The sequence below is a fragment of the Tachypleus tridentatus genome, chromosome 4 (genome assembly GCF_004210375.1).
Source record: "Tachypleus tridentatus isolate NWPU-2018 chromosome 4, ASM421037v1, whole genome shotgun sequence".
Taxonomy (NCBI): domain Eukaryota; kingdom Metazoa; phylum Arthropoda; class Merostomata; order Xiphosura; family Limulidae; genus Tachypleus; species Tachypleus tridentatus.
The window spans coordinates 24,286,668-24,304,970 of NC_134828.1; the positions used below are offsets into that span (position 1 = coordinate 24,286,668).

The window sequence follows — 18,303 nt, forward strand, 5'->3', positions numbered from 1 at the left end:
TAGTCACAGGGTCCATAAGATGGATTACACTCAAACTCTATCAACGTTCATTCAGTAGTTATTAAGGTTTCCCGTGTATTTTACACAAGATAATTGATTCCTTCGAATGACGTGGTCAGTTATTTACAGGAAGTAAGAAACAGACAACAGCAAATGAATTAAGGAAATGTGATACAATACGTGGACTTTGCTCGATATAAACAACTTTCAAATGATCAACTTGTTTTTTTTCTGATTTAGGGTAATATATTATCAATTTGGTGTAAGAATGCAAGTGTAAATTATACTCACCAAAATCTATTAACTATCAAACAACCACTATTTGTATCAACGAGTTTATTTTTATACATAAGGTTTAAATAATGTTTCAATAACTAATCAATACATTTTCTTTCAACCACTTGAATCTCATCATGTGTGTGAACAACATCACTATTATATCCCTATTTTTCTATTTAAACACATCATACATGTGTGAACAAGATCACTATTATATCCCTATTTTTCTATTTAAACACTTGTATCTCATGTGTGAACAAGATCACTATTATATCCCTATTTTTCTATTTAAACACTTGAATCTCATCATGTGTGTGAACAACATCACTATTATATCCCTATTTTTCTATTTAAACACTTGTTTCTCATCATACATGTGTGAACAAGATCACTATTATATCCCTATTTTTCTATTTAAACACTTGTATCTCATGTGTGAACAAGATCACTATTATATCCCTATTTTTCTATTTAAACACTTGAATCTCATCATGTGTGTGAACAACATCACTATTATATCCCTATTTTTCTATTTAAACACTTGTTTCTCATCATACATGTGTGAACAAGATCACTATTATATCCCTATTTTTCTATTTAAGCACTTGTATCTCATGTGTGAACAAGATCACTATTATATCCCTATTTTTCTATTTAAACACTTGTTTCTCATCATACATGTGTGAACAAGATCAAATAAACTATTATTTTCATACTGATATTTATATAACACTTATATTACAAACTTCCTTTTTATTCTTAAAACTACAACTACTTAGTTTATGATGTTACATTTTCAAACTGTTATTTGAACACTAATTTTTCATAAAAGTTTGCAAACTCTGCATGTGGTGAGGGAGTTCAAATTTTGATAAAAAAAGAACACTTGACAGTTTCTGCTAAATAATTAACTGAAAATTAATACACATAATTAACTGACAATTAATATACACAATTTATTAATAAAATATCAATGTTGTTGTAAACTCATCTAAAAATAAACATTTGATAAAATTATGATCTGTACTAGATGAAAAAGACAAACATTGTATTCTTTAGCAGTTTGCTGGGTGGAAGTACTTTGGCTTTGTGTCAGAATACTTTAATAATCAGTTTGTTGTCATGACCTAAAATAATATGTATTATACACAAGGTGTGAATTATTCTAATAGCAACAGAAGGTGCAGAAACATTGTTGCTTTGAATTTCTTGAGCTGAACAGACATGTGAGCCGAATAGACACAATATTATTCTGAAACCACAACAAAATATTATACATGCACAACACTGATCACTGATACAAGAAAAGTGAAACAGATTAGACCATTTACATGAAAATAAGTTGAGCAAAATAACGAAGAACACGACATGTGGATAAAAGTTATCTGGATAGGTAATGAAAGACATGATATTTAAATAAAAGTTATCTGGAAAAGAATTGCAATAATATATCAAAGTATGAAATGGGTTTAAAACAGTGTGAGGAATGACACTTAAGAGTTCTGTAAGTGCACTTCAATCATTTCATAATATACTGTATGGACATCTTGTTTGTTTACAGTCACCACAGTCACCCACTAAGTAAGATGTTACAACATCCCAAAGTTCACATGACTGTCAGAAAAACAAGAAACAGTTTAACTATATCCCATGATTCACATGTAAAACACATACTGAAATTTATTCACACGTTTTGTCAACTTTTAATTTCTGCCATAATAACACTTCGAGATTATCTATTCTACACGTGATTTAGAATTACATATACATTGTACTTAGAGGTACTGCGGTATATACATTGAAGCAAGTATAAGACATGAAAAATTATTTGGGCCCATTTTCTTTTTGCCATATTTTTACTGAAGGTTCTTTTGACTGGTGCTTTAAATCTAAAATCATTTTGTCTCTTTTGCCATTTTTTACTGAAGGTTCTTTTGACTGGTGCTTTTTAAATCTAAAATTATTTTGTCTTTTTTGTCATATTTTTACTAAAGATTTTTTTGACTGGTGCTTTAAATCTAAAATCATTTTGTCTTTTTTGCCATATTTTTACTAAAGATTTTTTTGACTGGTGCTTTAAATCTAAAATCATTTTGTCTTTTTTGCCATATTTTTACTGAAGGTTCTTTTGACTGGTGCTTTAAATCTAAAATCATGTTGTCTTTTTTGCCATATTTTTACTGAAGGTTCTTTTGACTGGTTCTTTAAATCTAAAATCATTTTGTCTTTTTTGCCATATTTTTACTGAAGGTTTTTTTGACTGGTTCTTTAAATCTAAAATCATTTTGTCTTTTTTGCCATATTTTTACTGAAGGTTCTTTTGACTGGTGCTTTAAATCTAAAATCATTTTGTCTTTTTTGCCATATTTTTACTGAAGGTTCTTTTGACTGGTGCTTTAAATCTAAAATCATTTTGTCTTTTTTGCCATTTTTTACTGAAGGTTCTTTTGAGTGGTGCTTTAAATCTAAAATCATTTTGTCTTTTTTGCCATATTTTTACTGAAGGTTCTTTTAACTGGTGCTTTAAATCTAAAATCATTTTGTCTTTTTTGCCATATTTTTACTAAAGATTTTTTTGACTGGTGCTTTAAATCTAAAATCATTTTGTCTTTTTTGCCATATTTTTACTGAAGGTTCTTTTAACTGGTGCTTTAAATCTAAAATTATTTTGTCTTTTTTGCCATATTTTTACTAAAGATTTTTTTGACTGGTGCTTTAAATCTAAAATCATTTTGTCTTTTTTGCCATATTTTTACTAAAGATTTTTTTGACTGGTGCTTTAAATCTAAAATCATTTTGTCTTTTTTGCCATATTTTTACTGAAGGTTCTTTTGACTGGTGCTTTAAATCTAAAATCATTTTGTCTTTTTTGCCATATTTTTACTAAAGATTTTTTTGACTGGTTCTTTAAATCTAAAATCATTTTGTCTTTTTTGCCATATTTTTACTGAAGGTTCTTTTGACTGGTGCTTTAAAACTAAAATCATTGTCTTTTTTTCCATATTTTTACTGAAGGTTCTTTTGACTGGTGCTTTAAATCTAAAATCATTTTGTCTTTTTTGCCATATTTTTAGTGAAGGTTCTTTTGACTGGTTCTTTAAATCTAAAATCATTTTGTCTTTTTTGCCATATTTTTACTGAAGGTTTTTTTGACTGGTGCTTTAAATCTAAAATCATTTTGTCTTTTTTTGCCATATTTTACTGAAGGTTCTTTTGACTGGTGCTTTAAATCTAAAATCATTTTGTCTTTTTTTGCCATATTTTTTACTGAAGGTTCTTTTGACTAGTGCTTTAAATCTAAAATCATTTTGTCTTTTTTGCCATATTTTTACTGAAGGTTCTTTTGACTGGTGCTTTAAATCTAAAATCATTTTGTCTTTTTTGCCATATTTTTACTGAAGGTTCTTTTGACTGGTGCTTTAAATCTAAAATCATTTTGTCTTTTTTGCCATATTTTTACTGAAGGTTCTTTTGACTGGTGCTTTAAATCTAAAATCATTTTGTCTTTTTTTCCATATTTTTACTGAAGGTTCTTTTGACTGGTACTTTAAATCTAAAATCATTTTGTCTTTTTTGCCATATTTTTACTGAAGGTTCTTTTAACTGGTGCTTTAAATCTAAAATCATTTTGTCTTTTTTGTCATATTTTTACTGAAGGTTCTTTTAACTGGTGCTTTCTCAGTTGCTTTCATAGGCTGGTGAAGAGCTTCCCATAATTTAATCACCAAGTTTGAATTCCCTAGAATCTGTGTTAGTTCATCCTGTGATTTGGTCATTAAGTTGGCAAGACTGGTCACTTTCGTCATTACTTTCCAGATGTTTTTAGTGTTGATTCCAGGAAGATGAGACAGAAAGTCCTGAAAATAGAGAAACAGATAAAAAAGCCATTAAAGTATTTCAGGTAAATGTTACCACCACATGTTTCAATTTCTTTTCAAGTGTATGTTAGGTTGATAAGACATTATCAAAACTAAATAATATTTTCCAATAACTTGTGAAATTTAATCCATACAAGTACCAGTGTGTATGTCATGTCATGTCATATTTGATTTCTCAAAATAGGAAGAATCATAAAAGCCAAGATGCATTTATCCATATCAAATAGTTTGATTACTGTCTGCCCATTATGATTTTAGTGATGGGGAAGCAAAAAGTCCATGAAACCTTATAAGTGTAGTGAGTGTTGGTATAATAAATTGTTTGTGAATCAAGTTATTTTTTGTCATATCACAAGCATTTTTAACAACAAACTAACCTCTTTAATCAACAAACTCCAAGTTAAGGAATCAACAAATATTTTTCGAGCTTAATTTCTATGCATTTCATTCAATACTTTCAGTACACGTACTAACAACATTAGGTTGCTAATAGAACAATATTAGTTGCTTTTGTTGCTAAGCAACATGACATAAAAGCCATTATTATAAAGTAGCATTAACAGAACACACTAGCTTTTCTATGTACTAAAAGTTGTTACTTTAACTGTTTATTTCACTAATGCATATTCTACGAATATGCCACAAATTCAGTTGATGGATGACCTTAATTTTGAATGGCTCACAAAAAGATTTACCAATACATGATTGCCTCGACTGCACCTTTCTACCCCTTTGTTGTTCAAGCTTGATTTTGCAAAACTTATTTATTTCAGTTAGCTAGGAAATATGAGGCTAGAGTGAGGGCAGTAGTACTTGGCCTGTTAATTTTCAAGGGCTACATGCTAGTGATAATCTTACAAACCATGGAATAACACTACCTGTGGTCCAGCCATGTACTTTTCAGACAACTCTCCCCCTGTTTCCTTAGAAGTAACAGCAATAGCTTGAGCACCATCAGGTTCTTCTTTTCCCATCTGCTCATAAAAGATCGTTCAACACATTAATTTTACACTTGTAAAAACAACAGGATGACAGAGGTCAATAGCATCATTCCCACACTTATATACACTACTCTGTGTCAGTTCACAGTGAATAATTCAAATGCTTAAGATTACACACATACCCTTAATAATTCAAACACTCATCTACAGACATAAATTTTATAATTCAAACAGTCACCTACAGACATAATTTTAATACTTAAAACACTCATCTATAGACATAAATTTAATATTTAAACATTAATCTACAGAAATAAATTTAATAATTAAAACACTCACCTGCAGACATAAATTTAATAATTAAAACACTAATCTACAGACATAAATTTAATAATTAAAACACTCGTCTATAGACATACATTTAATAAATAAAACACTCATCTACAGACATAAATTTAATATTCAAACACTAATCTACAGAAATAAATTTAATAATTAAAACACTCACCTGCAGACATAAATTTAATAATTAAAACACTAATCTACAGATATAAATTTAATAATTAAAACACTCATCTACAGACATACATTTAATAATTAAAACACTCATCTACAGACATACATTTAATAATTAAAACACTAATCTACAGACATAAATTTAATAATTAAAACACTCATCTATAGACATACATTTAATAATTAAAACACTCACCTACAGACATAAATTTAATAATTCAAATACTCATCTACAGACATAAATTTAATAATTGAAACACTTAAAACTACAGACATACCTTTAATAATTCAAACATCTCAGCACTCGCATAGGGAGAAGGGCACCACAAGAGTCGTAAATGAGGAAAATGGATAGTTAACAGAATCAGTTTTGAAGCTACACTTGTAGATGAGACTTCAGTGGACAGGTAATATTTTCCCTGTTTAACATTTTCAAATATTAAAAAAAAACGTTAATTTTTTCATTCAAATGTTTATAAAATTTCTAATATAAATTTTTAGAAAATGAAAAAAAAATTACAAATTTATATATTAGACACATTTCTCTATGACAATATAAAAGTTCAGTATGTGTTAAAAGGAACATTTTAAACTTGAATTATAATAATAGTTTCAAGAGAAATTATTCCTTTACAATAATCAATCACAGAAGACCTCATAATAGTCACAAACTGTTTTTCTTTCTACATGGAAATGTTTTTGATACCTTTCCTAGTTTAATCAGGACTTTTGATTCAAACTAACATTCACAAAACAGCTAAAGTCAGCTACCATGTTCCAAACTTACTGAACTACTGGAAAACAATTTCAATGTAATCAAACGTAAACATGAACAGTAAGGATTTATTTAAACACATTAAGAGTAAACAGTTAGGATGAGGTTAGGACCCTTGATGGATGAGAAGGGAAAGCTTGTATCTGATGATGATGAGATGGCTGTGTTATTAAATTTTGCTTTTTTGGTTTATTCTAATGAAGATTCAAGCATTATTCCACACCTTGAACAGCTCACAGATAGAAACAAGATCAGACAAGATATCTGCATTAATTCTGAGCTGGTTAAATTTTAAAGAATAATCAGGTTTCTGAACCAGATAATATTCACCTAAAGGAGGTTAAAAATTAAATATGAGAGTCACTTGATACTATTTTTGCACTCCTTCAATAATGGGCAGGTCTTGAGAAGAATTGCTATACTCTGAAGACATGAACTGGGTAACAAGTGTACTTTTCCCAACACCTACGTCACCACCAGAGGATTAGAAGGTAGTTGATGTAACTCCTCTTTTCAAGGGAGATGATAAAAATTGTTCCACTAATTTTCAACTCATTAGTCTTACATCAGTTGTGGGAGAAGTTATGAAAAGTCTGTTAATATATGCTTTAAATTTAACACAGCTTACAATTTTATTTGATAGTCTGCATGGTTTCATCAAGGTAAACTCTTACCTTACAAATCTTTTGACATTCTTTGAAAAGATTACTCTTTATGTAGATGAGAGGAAGAGTGTTGATTTGACGTATCTTAATTTCCAAAAAGGTTTTGACAAGATGCCACATAAAAAAAAAAAAAAACTGTAATAAAAATTATCCATACAGGTGTGGGGGATAAGTTAGCAAATTAGAGAAGTGTGGCTGGATGGAAGAAAGGAGAGGGTTGTTATAAATGGAGTTCAGTCAAACTGGTCTATTGTCAGTGTGCATTTCTTATAACAAAGCCACATAGGGCTATCTGCTCAGCCCACCGAGGGGAATCAAACCCCTGATTTTAGCACTGTAAATCTGGAGACATACCGCTGTACTAGTGGGGGCGATCTATTGTCAGAGGTGAAATACCTCAGGGCCTCAGTCTTAAATTTGCTGATGATAATGAGGTCTTGGGTGTTGCTAGCTGTGAAGAGGATGCTTTTAATTTACAAAAAAATTTAGATCATTTACTGAGTTAGGTAAATAAATTTGCAGATGGGTTTTAATTATAAAAAATGCAAGATACTGCATGTGGGTTATCATAATTTGTATGAGAATAACCTTACCAGTGTCATGAAAGAAAGGGATGTTGAAGTAATGGTTGATCAGTCTCTAAAGCCATCCTAGCAGTGTGTTGTTGTTAGTGGTAAGACAAATAAGATTTAAAGTTATGTCTATAAAAATGTTGAATAAAAGTCTAAAAAGGTTGTAATTTCGTTGTACAGGTTACTGGTTAGGCCACATTAGAATATTGTGTTCAGTTTGGGCTGCCTGTTTTAGGTTTGGTTTGAATTTTGTGCAAAGTGACACATGGGTTATCTGCACTAGCCTTCCCTACTTTAGCAATGTAACACTAGCGGGAAGACAGCTAATCATTACCACCCACAGCCAACTCTTAGGTTACTCTTTTACCAACAAATAGTGTGATTGATCGTCACACTGTAACGCCCCCATGGCTGAAAGTGTGAGCATGTTTGGTGCAACAGGGATTTGAACCCCCGACCTTTGGATTACAAGTCAAGTGCCTTAACCACCTGGCCATGTCTGGCCTCACTGTCTTGGGAAAGACTCTAAATTGTCAGAAAGGGTTGATGAGAAGGGCTACCAGAATGATGCCTGTGATAGCAGGGTTGTCAGAATGATGCCCGTGATAGCAGGGTTGTCAGAATGATGCCTGTGATAGCAGGGTTGTCAGAATGATGCCCGTGATAGCAGGGTTGTCAGAATGATGCCCGTGATAGAAGGGTTGTCAGAATGATGCCCGTGATAGAAGGGTTATCAGAATGATGCCCGTGATAGAAGGGTTATCAGAATGATGCCTGTGATAGCAGGGTTGTCAGAATGATGCCCGTGATAGCAGGGTTGTCAGAATGATGCCCGTGATAGCAGGGTTGTCAGAATGATGCCCGTGATAGCAGGGTTGTCAGAATGATGCCCGTGATAGAAGGGTTATCAGAATGATGCCCGTGATAGCAGGGTTGTCAGAATGATGCCTGTGATAGAAGGGTTGTCAGAATGATGCCCGTGATAGAAGGGTTATCAGAATGATGCCCGTGATAGAAGGGTTGTCAGAATGATGCCCGTGATAGAAGGGTTATCAGAATGATGCCGGTGATAGAAGGGTTATCAGAATGATGCCGGTGATAGAAGGGTTGCCAGAATGATGCCGGTGATAGAAGGGTTGTCAGAATGATGCCTGTGATAGAAGGGTTGTCAGAATGATGCCTGTGATAGAAGGGTTGTCAGAATGATGCCTGTGATAGAAGGGTTGTCAGAATGATGCCGGTGATAGAAGGGTTGTCAGAATGATGCCGGTGATAGAAAGGTTGTCAGAATGATGCCTGTGATAGAAGGATTGTCAGAATGATGCCGGTGTTGGAAGGGTTGTCACATGAGAAGAGGAAGATATCTCTCAAATTGTTTTCTCTTGAAAAAAGAAATTAGGGAGGATCTGATTTACTAAGGTGCTTATGATTGTAATGGGAATTGATAGTGTTCATGTGTCATTTTTCATACGTAACTGTGAGAATAGTTGGACTAAGGGATACAAATACAGATTTTTGCAGGGTAGAAGTCATCTTCAGCTAAGACACTTTCATTTTCCAAATAAGGTGATTGGTCTTTGAAATGGGTTGCCTTCAGATGTTGTAGAATCAGTAACACAAATCTGCATTAGCGGCTCAAAACATCATTTAAAACCTTCCTAGACAGATGCAGTCCATTAATAATCACCTTCTAAGTATACACAAATACTTCTAATGTAACAGGTTTCATATCCTTTTAAGGAAGAGGCTAGGCCTTTTAAAACATGTATAATTTTAAGTATTAATGTATTTTATGTTCTGATAATTATACTGATGGTGAAATAAAATGTTTGGAAAACATATACACTGTGTATACCTTATTCACAACGTTACAAATTCTTATTAATTTCACCCACCTGCAGAGAAAATGCTTTGGTTTGATCAAACTCAATCAATAAAATTGGTTGTTTGTAGTAACGACTCATTGCCTGGGTTTGGCTATACAGTCGACCATTATTTAAAGAGCCAATCAGGTCATTAAGGCTTTTTCTTTCCACACACATCTCTGGTGTCAATATGTAATCTCCAACCTTGGGTAAAATACAATCAAAGAATCTAAATGATTAATGTTTCATTCAAAATATATAATCTGAAGGTAGTGTTTCAACACGTCTTTTAAGAGCCAAGTCCAAATAGTAATTCCAGTAGCAAATACATTAAAATAATTTAATTGTACACATTTTAATTCCAGTAGTAAATATATTAAAAATAATAATTTAATTGTACACTTTTTTAATTCCAGTAGTAAATATATCAAAATACTAATTTAATTGTACACTTTTTAAATTCCAACAGTAAATATATCAAAATAATAATTTAATTGTACACTTTTTAATTCCAATAGTAAATATAACAAAATAATAATTTAATTGCATACTTTTTAATTTCAGTGGTTAATATATTAAAATAGTAATTTAATTGTAAACTTTTTAATTCCAATAGTAAATATAACAAAATAATAATTTAATTGTACACTTTTTTAATTCCAATAGTAAATATAACAAAATAATAATTTAATTGTACACTTTTTAATTCCAATAGTAAATATATCAAAATAATAATTTAATTGTACAATTTTTAATTCCAATAGTAAATATATCAAAATAATAATTTAATTGTACACTTTTTAATTCCAATAGTAAATATAACAAAATAATAATTTAATTGTACACTTTTTTAATTCCAATAGTAAATATATCAAAATAATAATTTAATTGTACACTTTTTAATTCCAATAGTAAATATATCAAAATAATAATTTAATTGTACACTTTTTTAATTCCAATAGTAAATATAACAAAATAATAATTTAATTGTACACTTTTAAATTCCAATAGTAAATATATCAAAATAATAATTTAATTGTACACTTTTTTAATTCCAATAGTAAATATAACAAAATAATAATTTAATTGTACACTTTTAAATTCCAATAGTAAATATATCAAAATAATAATTTAATTGTACACTTTTTAATTCCAATAGTAAATATATCAAAATAATAATTTAATTGTACACTTTTTTAATTCCAATAGTAAATATATCAAAATAATAATTTAATTGTACATGTTTTAATTCCAATAGTAAATATAACAAAATAATAATTTAATTGTAAACTTTTTAATTCCAATAGTAAATATAACAAAATAATAATTTAATTGTATACTTTTTTAATTCCAATAGTAAATATAACAAAATAATAATTTAATTGTAAACTTTTTAATTCCAATAGTAAATATAACAAAATAATAATTTAATTGTATACTTTTTTAATTCCAATAGTAAATATATCAAAATAATAATTTAATTGTACACTGTTTTAATTTCAGTTGTAAATATATCAAAATAACAATTTAATTGTATACTTTTTAATTTCAGTTGTAAATATATCAAAATAATAATTTAATTGTATGCTTTAATTCCAATAGTAAATATATCAAAATAATAATAATAATAATTTTCTCAGCCCAAACGAGCCGTTTTTGCATATAAAAATAATAATTTAATTGTATACTTTTTAATTCCAGTAGTTAATATATCAAAATAGTAATTTAATTGTACACTTTTTAATTCCAATAGTAAATATATCAAAATAATAATTTAATTGTACACTTTTTAATTCCAATAGTAAATATAACAAAATAATAATTTAATTGTACACTTTTAAATTCCAATAGTAAATATATCAAAATAATAATTTAATTGTACACTTTTTTAATTCCAATAGTAAATATAACAAAATAATAATTTAATTGTACACTTTTAAATTCCAATAGTAAATATATCAAAATAATAATTTAATTGTACACTTTTTAATTCCAATAGTAAATATATCAAAATAATAATTTAATTGTACACTTTTTTAATTCCAATAGTAAATATATCAAAATAATAATTTAATTGTACATGTTTTAATTCCAATAGTAAATATAACAAAATAATAATTTAATTGTAAACTTTTTAATTCCAATAGTAAATATAACAAAATAATAATTTAATTGTATACTTTTTTAATTCCAATAGTAAATATAACAAAATAATAATTTAATTGTAAACTTTTTAATTCCAATAGTAAATATAACAAAATAATAATTTAATTGTATACTTTTTTAATTCCAATAGTAAATATATCAAAATAATAATTTAATTGTACACTGTTTTAATTTCAGTTGTAAATATATCAAAATAACAATTTAATTGTATACTTTTTAATTTCAGTTGTAAATATATCAAAATAATAATTTAATTGTATGCTTTAATTCCAATAGTAAATATATCAAAATAATAATAATAATAATTTTCTCAGCCCAAACGAGCCGTTTTTTGCATATAAAATAATAATTTAATTGTATACTTTTTAATTCCAGTAGTTAATATATCAAAATAGTAATTTAATTGTACACTTTTTAATTCCAATAGTAAATATATCAAAATAATAATTTAATTGTACACTTTTTAATTCCAATAGTTAATATATCAAAATAGTAATTTAATTGTACACTTTTTAATTCTAGTAGTTAATATATCAAAATAATAATTTAATTGTACACTTTTTAATTCCAATAGTAAATATATCAAAATAATAATTTAATTGTACACTTTTTAATTCCAATAGTAAATATAACAAAATAATAATTTAATTGTACACTTTTTTAATTCCAATAGTAAATATAACAAAATAATAATTTAATTGTAAACTTTTTAATTCCAATAGTAAATATAACAAAATAATAATTTAATTGTATACTTTTTTAATTCGAATAGTAAATATAACAAAATAATAATTTAATTGTATACTTTTTTAATTCCAATAGTAAATATATCAAAATAATAATTTAATTGTACACTGTTTTAATTTCAGTTGTAAATATAACAAAATAATAATTTAATTGTATACTTTTTTAATTCCAATAGTAAATATATCAAAATAATAATTTAATTGTACACTGTTTTAATTTCAGTTGTAAATATAACAAAATAATAATTTAATTGTATACTTTTTTAATTCCAATAGTAAATATATCAAAATAATAATTTAATTGTACACTGTTTTAATTTCAGTTGTAAATATATCAAAATAATAATTTAATTGTATACTTTTTAATTTCAGTTGTAAATATATCAAAATAATAATTTAATTGTACGCTTTAATTCCAATAGTAAATATATCAAAATAATAATTTAATTGTATACTTTTTAATTCCAGTAGTTAATATATCAAAATAGTAATTTAATTGTACACTTTTTAATTCCAATAGTAAATATATCAAAATAATAATTTAATTGTATACTTTTTAATTCCAGTAGTTAATATATCAAAATAGTAATTTAATTGTACACTTTTAATTCCAATAGTTAATATATCAAAATAGTAATTTAATTGTACACTTTTTAATTCCAGTAGTGAATATATCAAAATAATAATTTAATGTACACTTTTTAATTCTAGTAGTTAATACATCAATAATAATTAATTATACAGCTTTTTTTCATCATGAAGCTACTACCTAATTGGGGCATCTGGGGCATCCTCTTTTTCACTACATGTGTAATATTTTTAAAACTTTCCCCAATTATTTTGGAATTTTTGATGCATTTTTGTTTTTAACTGTGCAATTAAAGTCAGTAGAGACTACCAGAAAGGAATGTCATTTTTGCTACCTTAAATTCAAACATTCATAATTATGTGCTTTTGTTACTTTGGGGTGAATTTTATTTAGTAGGCAAGAGAGCCCACTTGTCTACCAATTTGCTGTTAACAAAAACAGTTTTCTTCTAATCACAAATAGTGACTGACCATAATCCTAACAAGAATCATGTTTGACATTGAATACTTTAAGTTTCATAAACGTAACAAGGCAATGAAGGCATCCAAAAACATTAGCGAGATTTATAAAAATCCTTCGAGTGTGTCTGCAAATGTCAGCATTGGTTCAGAAAATTTAGGTAAGGTGATTTTGAAATCTCAGATTGTTATTGCATGAAGACTAGTACAGGTGGACAATGACCTCCAGAGTTTAGAGGTTAGGTCAGATCCCTGTCAATCCATCTTGTCAGAAAATTCTTTTTGGTCTAGTGTTCAAGAACATCTTAAACAGATTGAGAGGTCAACAGACAAGGAATTTTGGTTCCACCAAATCTGTCAGATGACAACAAAGCCCAGTGCATAACAATTGGCAATACATTGACAAGCAGACACGAGAAAGAATTTTTTTTATTCACTGGATTTTTCACAGGAGCTAAAAAATAGGTTCCTCATGTCAACATCAAGTGGAAGAATCAGTAGCTTATCCATGGCCTAAACCCAATTCTGACAACCAAACTAGGTTTACACTTGCAAAAAACCTTGTTAGTCTTGTTGTCCATTTGGTAGTACAGAATTGGGGTAATTCACATTGGGTTACTGAAGCCAAATTAGACTACAATTGTAGACCTTTATTGTCAACAACCAAACTGTTTGCCCCAGGATTTCATTGAAAAACATTCAGCACTAATCAACTGAAAAGGGGTCTTCCTGCAACATGACAATGCACAAATAGCTCAGAACATCATCAGAGATTTGGACTGGTAAGTCCTGTCTCACATGCTCTCCTTACAGGGCCCTTTGCCCCTTCAGATTACTATTTATTCAGGATGATGCAGCTCTTTCTCAGTGATAAAATCTTCAAAAATATCAATGATATCAAAACTGCTCCCACAGAATTCGGTGTCCCAAAAGACGTTTCTTTCTATCTATGATGAATTGAAAGCTTAATTAAAAGATGACATATTGTTATTATGTCATAATGCTGGGGATTATGTGACTGACTAGAAAATAAATACTTATCTTTGAAAAGATCTTTTATTGTCTAAGGGAAAAAAAGTGTTATCCCTTTCTCATACCCCTGCATACTGAAATTATTAAGGGTTAATTTCAGTGAAGACAAATATGATATTCTCACACACAGATACAAAAATTGGAAGCTTTCCCAAGTACCTCTAATGTAATAGGTTCTACTTCTATACCCCTTCTATGAATGAGAGATGGTAGGTCACTTCGGAATTCTCGAAGATCAACAATAACCTGTAAAGAATCAAGCAGAACAGAAACAAGAGAATAAATAAGTAATTTAATACTGAAAAAATATAAACAAATTAATAATCTATGTTGCCAACCAACATTTACGATGACTGTTCCTAATTTATTTGGTTCAATATATTGTATTTTTATTTTTAGCATCATAAACATTCATATTTACCATTGAATCATTACGATTCTATATACTTGGAGCATCTGAACTAAAACTGAGAATTTTAAAGGTATGTGTAATATATTACAAAACTACAGCTTTTTCACAGTCTTTAGTCAAAATTTCTTGAAGGAAAGATACTGTCCAAAATACACCATGTCCTTTTACAAATGGTAAACATTAATAGGTTACATGAAAGAATACATGCTACTTTATAGCAAAGATGATGCTTCCTCTAATACGATAACATAATATCTTGCTTATAAACTGAAATGAGAAATTAAAGGCCTTACGAGAAACACTCACAGCTTTTAATAAGAAATGTAACATACTTTTTGCTGGCATGGAAAATGTATTGCTCCTTCAGCATTTCCAGTGTTGATTGTCTGATTTGCTGGTGTCATGCCAAGACAGTCCTCTGGTACAACCACAGACTAGCATGCAATAACCAATATTAATTTAAATTAAATACAAATCAACCATTAATGTTATTGTAATTTGAGTTTACGATGAAGAAAATGTGTAATAACTAAACATTAGAAGCCTACTAAAAGAAGAAAAAAATTCTACAGTTTATCCTTAAGAGTGGACAAATGATGCTCAAATATAGCCAGTCGTAGACTAAACTTTTAAGTTTTACTCAAAGAAGAGGTAGACTTTAAATTTCATTGTAACAATATCATAAAAATCATTATAGCTTCTTTATAAAATCATCTAGAAAAGACATTCAAAATAAGCTCGTATTAGGTAGAATATATTATATTGGCATATATTAATGCCAAGGATTGTCACTTGGGAAAACTTAGTATATAATATTTCACAAGAAGTCGTTTTTTTTTTTAATTCCAAAAATATTATTAATCTAAAACTAGAATTAGCTGATAATTTCCTTTATCAGTGTTATCACAAAATTATTTGTTAGTAGTTAATAAGGAGAGAAGAATTCATTAAACAGTAAGAAACAAATAATTAAACAGCACACAAATATGTTGATGACATAACAAAAGAATTTCATAAGAACAGCCAGATGCAGTACTCTAATGCTTTTCAAACACACTTGTCCAAACTAATAATGTTAAATTAATAGTGTCAATTAGTTTTAAATAAATTCCTTTTATTTATATGCATAAATAAATCTCAAGGAAAACCATTATTTCCTATCTACAATTAACATGTTGGCATTTGTTATTACATAAAAACCTTGAACAGATAAAATAGAACAATAATGAACAACATACAAATAAATATACATTATCTAATAACAACTTTATCTCTAATGTTTAGTGATATGGATTTTCAACTTATATGAAGTATCACTGATTCCAACAAAAGACAAGCTAACATAGTTAAACAACTAATTACCACAAAAGACAAGCTAACATAGTTAAAACAAGCTAAAACTATAAATGGTAGTCATTGAACAAAGTCAAGAAGGTCAATATTTTTAATTACCACATAGGTAATCAATCATTATTGTTAAACAATGATTCCCTTCCTTTGGTGTTCATGTCTTTTCACGAGAAAGATATCACACTGAATGATGTCACTATTATTCTTGTGATACTTAACATTCATTTACAGGTGGACATCACTTTGAAACTAGTACACTTTTGTTCAGTCATCTTATTATATTCAGTTACACATACAATGCCTTGTAATATAATTAACACACACACTCAGCAAGTGTGTAATTCTACTTACTTCTCTTTCCTTCTCGAGTAATTCAACGCCTCTTTTTCCTTCCTGAGTGCCGTCAAGTATCTCTGTTCTTCTGCCGAGCCTTGATACATTAAAAGATATACTTGCACAGACAGATGTGGTCTAAATGCTTGATAGATCTACAATACATGTAAGGCAGTTTACTTACCAGCTCTTACACATTCAAGCACAATAAGTTTGAGAACCTACTACATAAAAATCCAATTCCTGTGTAGGCTATTTCCATATATACTTCATTCTTAGAATTACTGATGAGGCCCTCAGGCCTGTCAACCCTTTTAAGCATGTTTATGCACCAAATAACTTGAATATCCATAACTTTATTTTGCGGCCCCTAATAACATCAGATTCAATTTAGAAATGTAAACAAAGATACCATTGCAATTAATCTCACTAATTAATAATTTCACCTAATATTTGTGTCACATCTGGTTAGTGTTGTAACAGAATAAAAATATAAAATGATTTCATATATGGTGTAAAATGTCAGCCAAACCAGAAGTGAATACTATAGAAACATGCCAAGAATGTTAGAGTTAATGTAACATTTTTCACTTTTTTTTTACAACTGGTTACCAATCAACATGAGGTTACTGTCCCAACATTCAACACAAGATACCAGTAACATATGGTAATGAATAGTATAGAAACAAAACACTGTAAACTACAAGATAACAGTACAAGCTACTGAGAGTATTTATTTATAATATCACAAACATTGGAGTAGCGAGTGTCAGTCTTAAGCTTTACGTCCTTTGAAACATAATTATAAGAAGCCCAAACCCCACTAACCAATAGAGATTGAAAGCAAAATTAATCTCTATTTTCCTTCTTCCAATACTTTATGAAATGTGTGTATGATACATTTAAATAATAAAAGTTTGTATGCCTAGAATAATGTCACAGACTAATAACAATGTTTAAGATAATAGTACGATTTTCTTTCAGTTCATGATGAAAGAATAAATCAGAATATGGTGAATAAATCAGTAACTGAGTAGTTTACAAAAATACTGATCTGTTACTTTTATCTGTAAAAAATAACAACAGTATAACTGTACAATAAATTAGGTTCAAGATACTGGGAAACAGTATCAGTGAAATAGTTAACCAGAAATAAAACCACAACTGTGGATTTAAACTTGAAATAGAGACAAAAACAGTTTCTACACCTCTAATAAAATATAAAAAGTCATAAGTTTAATCTATGTTAATATAAAGTTAAGGATGTACAATGCGAGTTTTTATAAAAATTTTCAGTTTGTCAGATTTGTAAGATGACCAGACTGGATAGAGTTAGTTGATAAAGCTTACATTCAAATCATTGCAGACAAGTTACAAGCTCAAACCTGCTACTAAACTGTGCCACTACAAACAATAGTCAGACAAGTTACAAGCTTAAACCTGCTACTAAACTGTGCCATTACAAACAATAGTCAGACAACTTACAAGCTTAAATCTGCTACTAAACTGTGCCATTATAAACAGTAGTCAGACAAGTTACAAGCTTAAACCTGCTACTAAACTGTGCCATTACAAACAATAGTCAGACAACTTACAAGCTTAAATCTGCTACTAAACTGTGCCATTATAAACAGTAGTCAGACAAGTTACAAGCTTAAACATGCTACTAAACTGTACCACTACAAACAATAGTCAGACAAGTTACAAGCTTAAACCTGCTACTAAA

At 28.7% G+C, this 18,303-nt stretch overlaps 1 protein-coding gene across 1 annotated transcript in view; it reads right to left on the reverse strand.

Annotated features, from left to right (window-relative positions):
- Positions 1–3,729: 3,729 nt before the first annotated feature.
- The window catches only part of LOC143248081 (DNA repair endonuclease XPF-like), a 49,084-nt gene continuing 34,510 nt past the window's right edge, over positions 3,730–18,303 (reverse strand). The window contains exons 17-24 of the mRNA XM_076496517.1: positions 16,596–16,732; positions 16,257–16,269; positions 15,227–15,328; positions 14,642–14,728; positions 9,522–9,695; positions 5,893–6,033; positions 5,036–5,131; positions 3,730–4,136 (exon numbers count right to left, since the gene is read on the reverse strand). Of these exons, the coding sequence (XP_076352632.1) occupies positions 3,903–4,136; positions 5,036–5,131; positions 5,893–6,033; positions 9,522–9,695; positions 14,642–14,728; positions 15,227–15,328; positions 16,257–16,269; positions 16,596–16,732 (984 nt within the window). The 3' untranslated portion in view covers positions 3,730–3,902. The remainder of the gene's footprint in view (positions 4,137–5,035; positions 5,132–5,892; positions 6,034–9,521; positions 9,696–14,641; positions 14,729–15,226; positions 15,329–16,256; positions 16,270–16,595; positions 16,733–18,303) is intronic.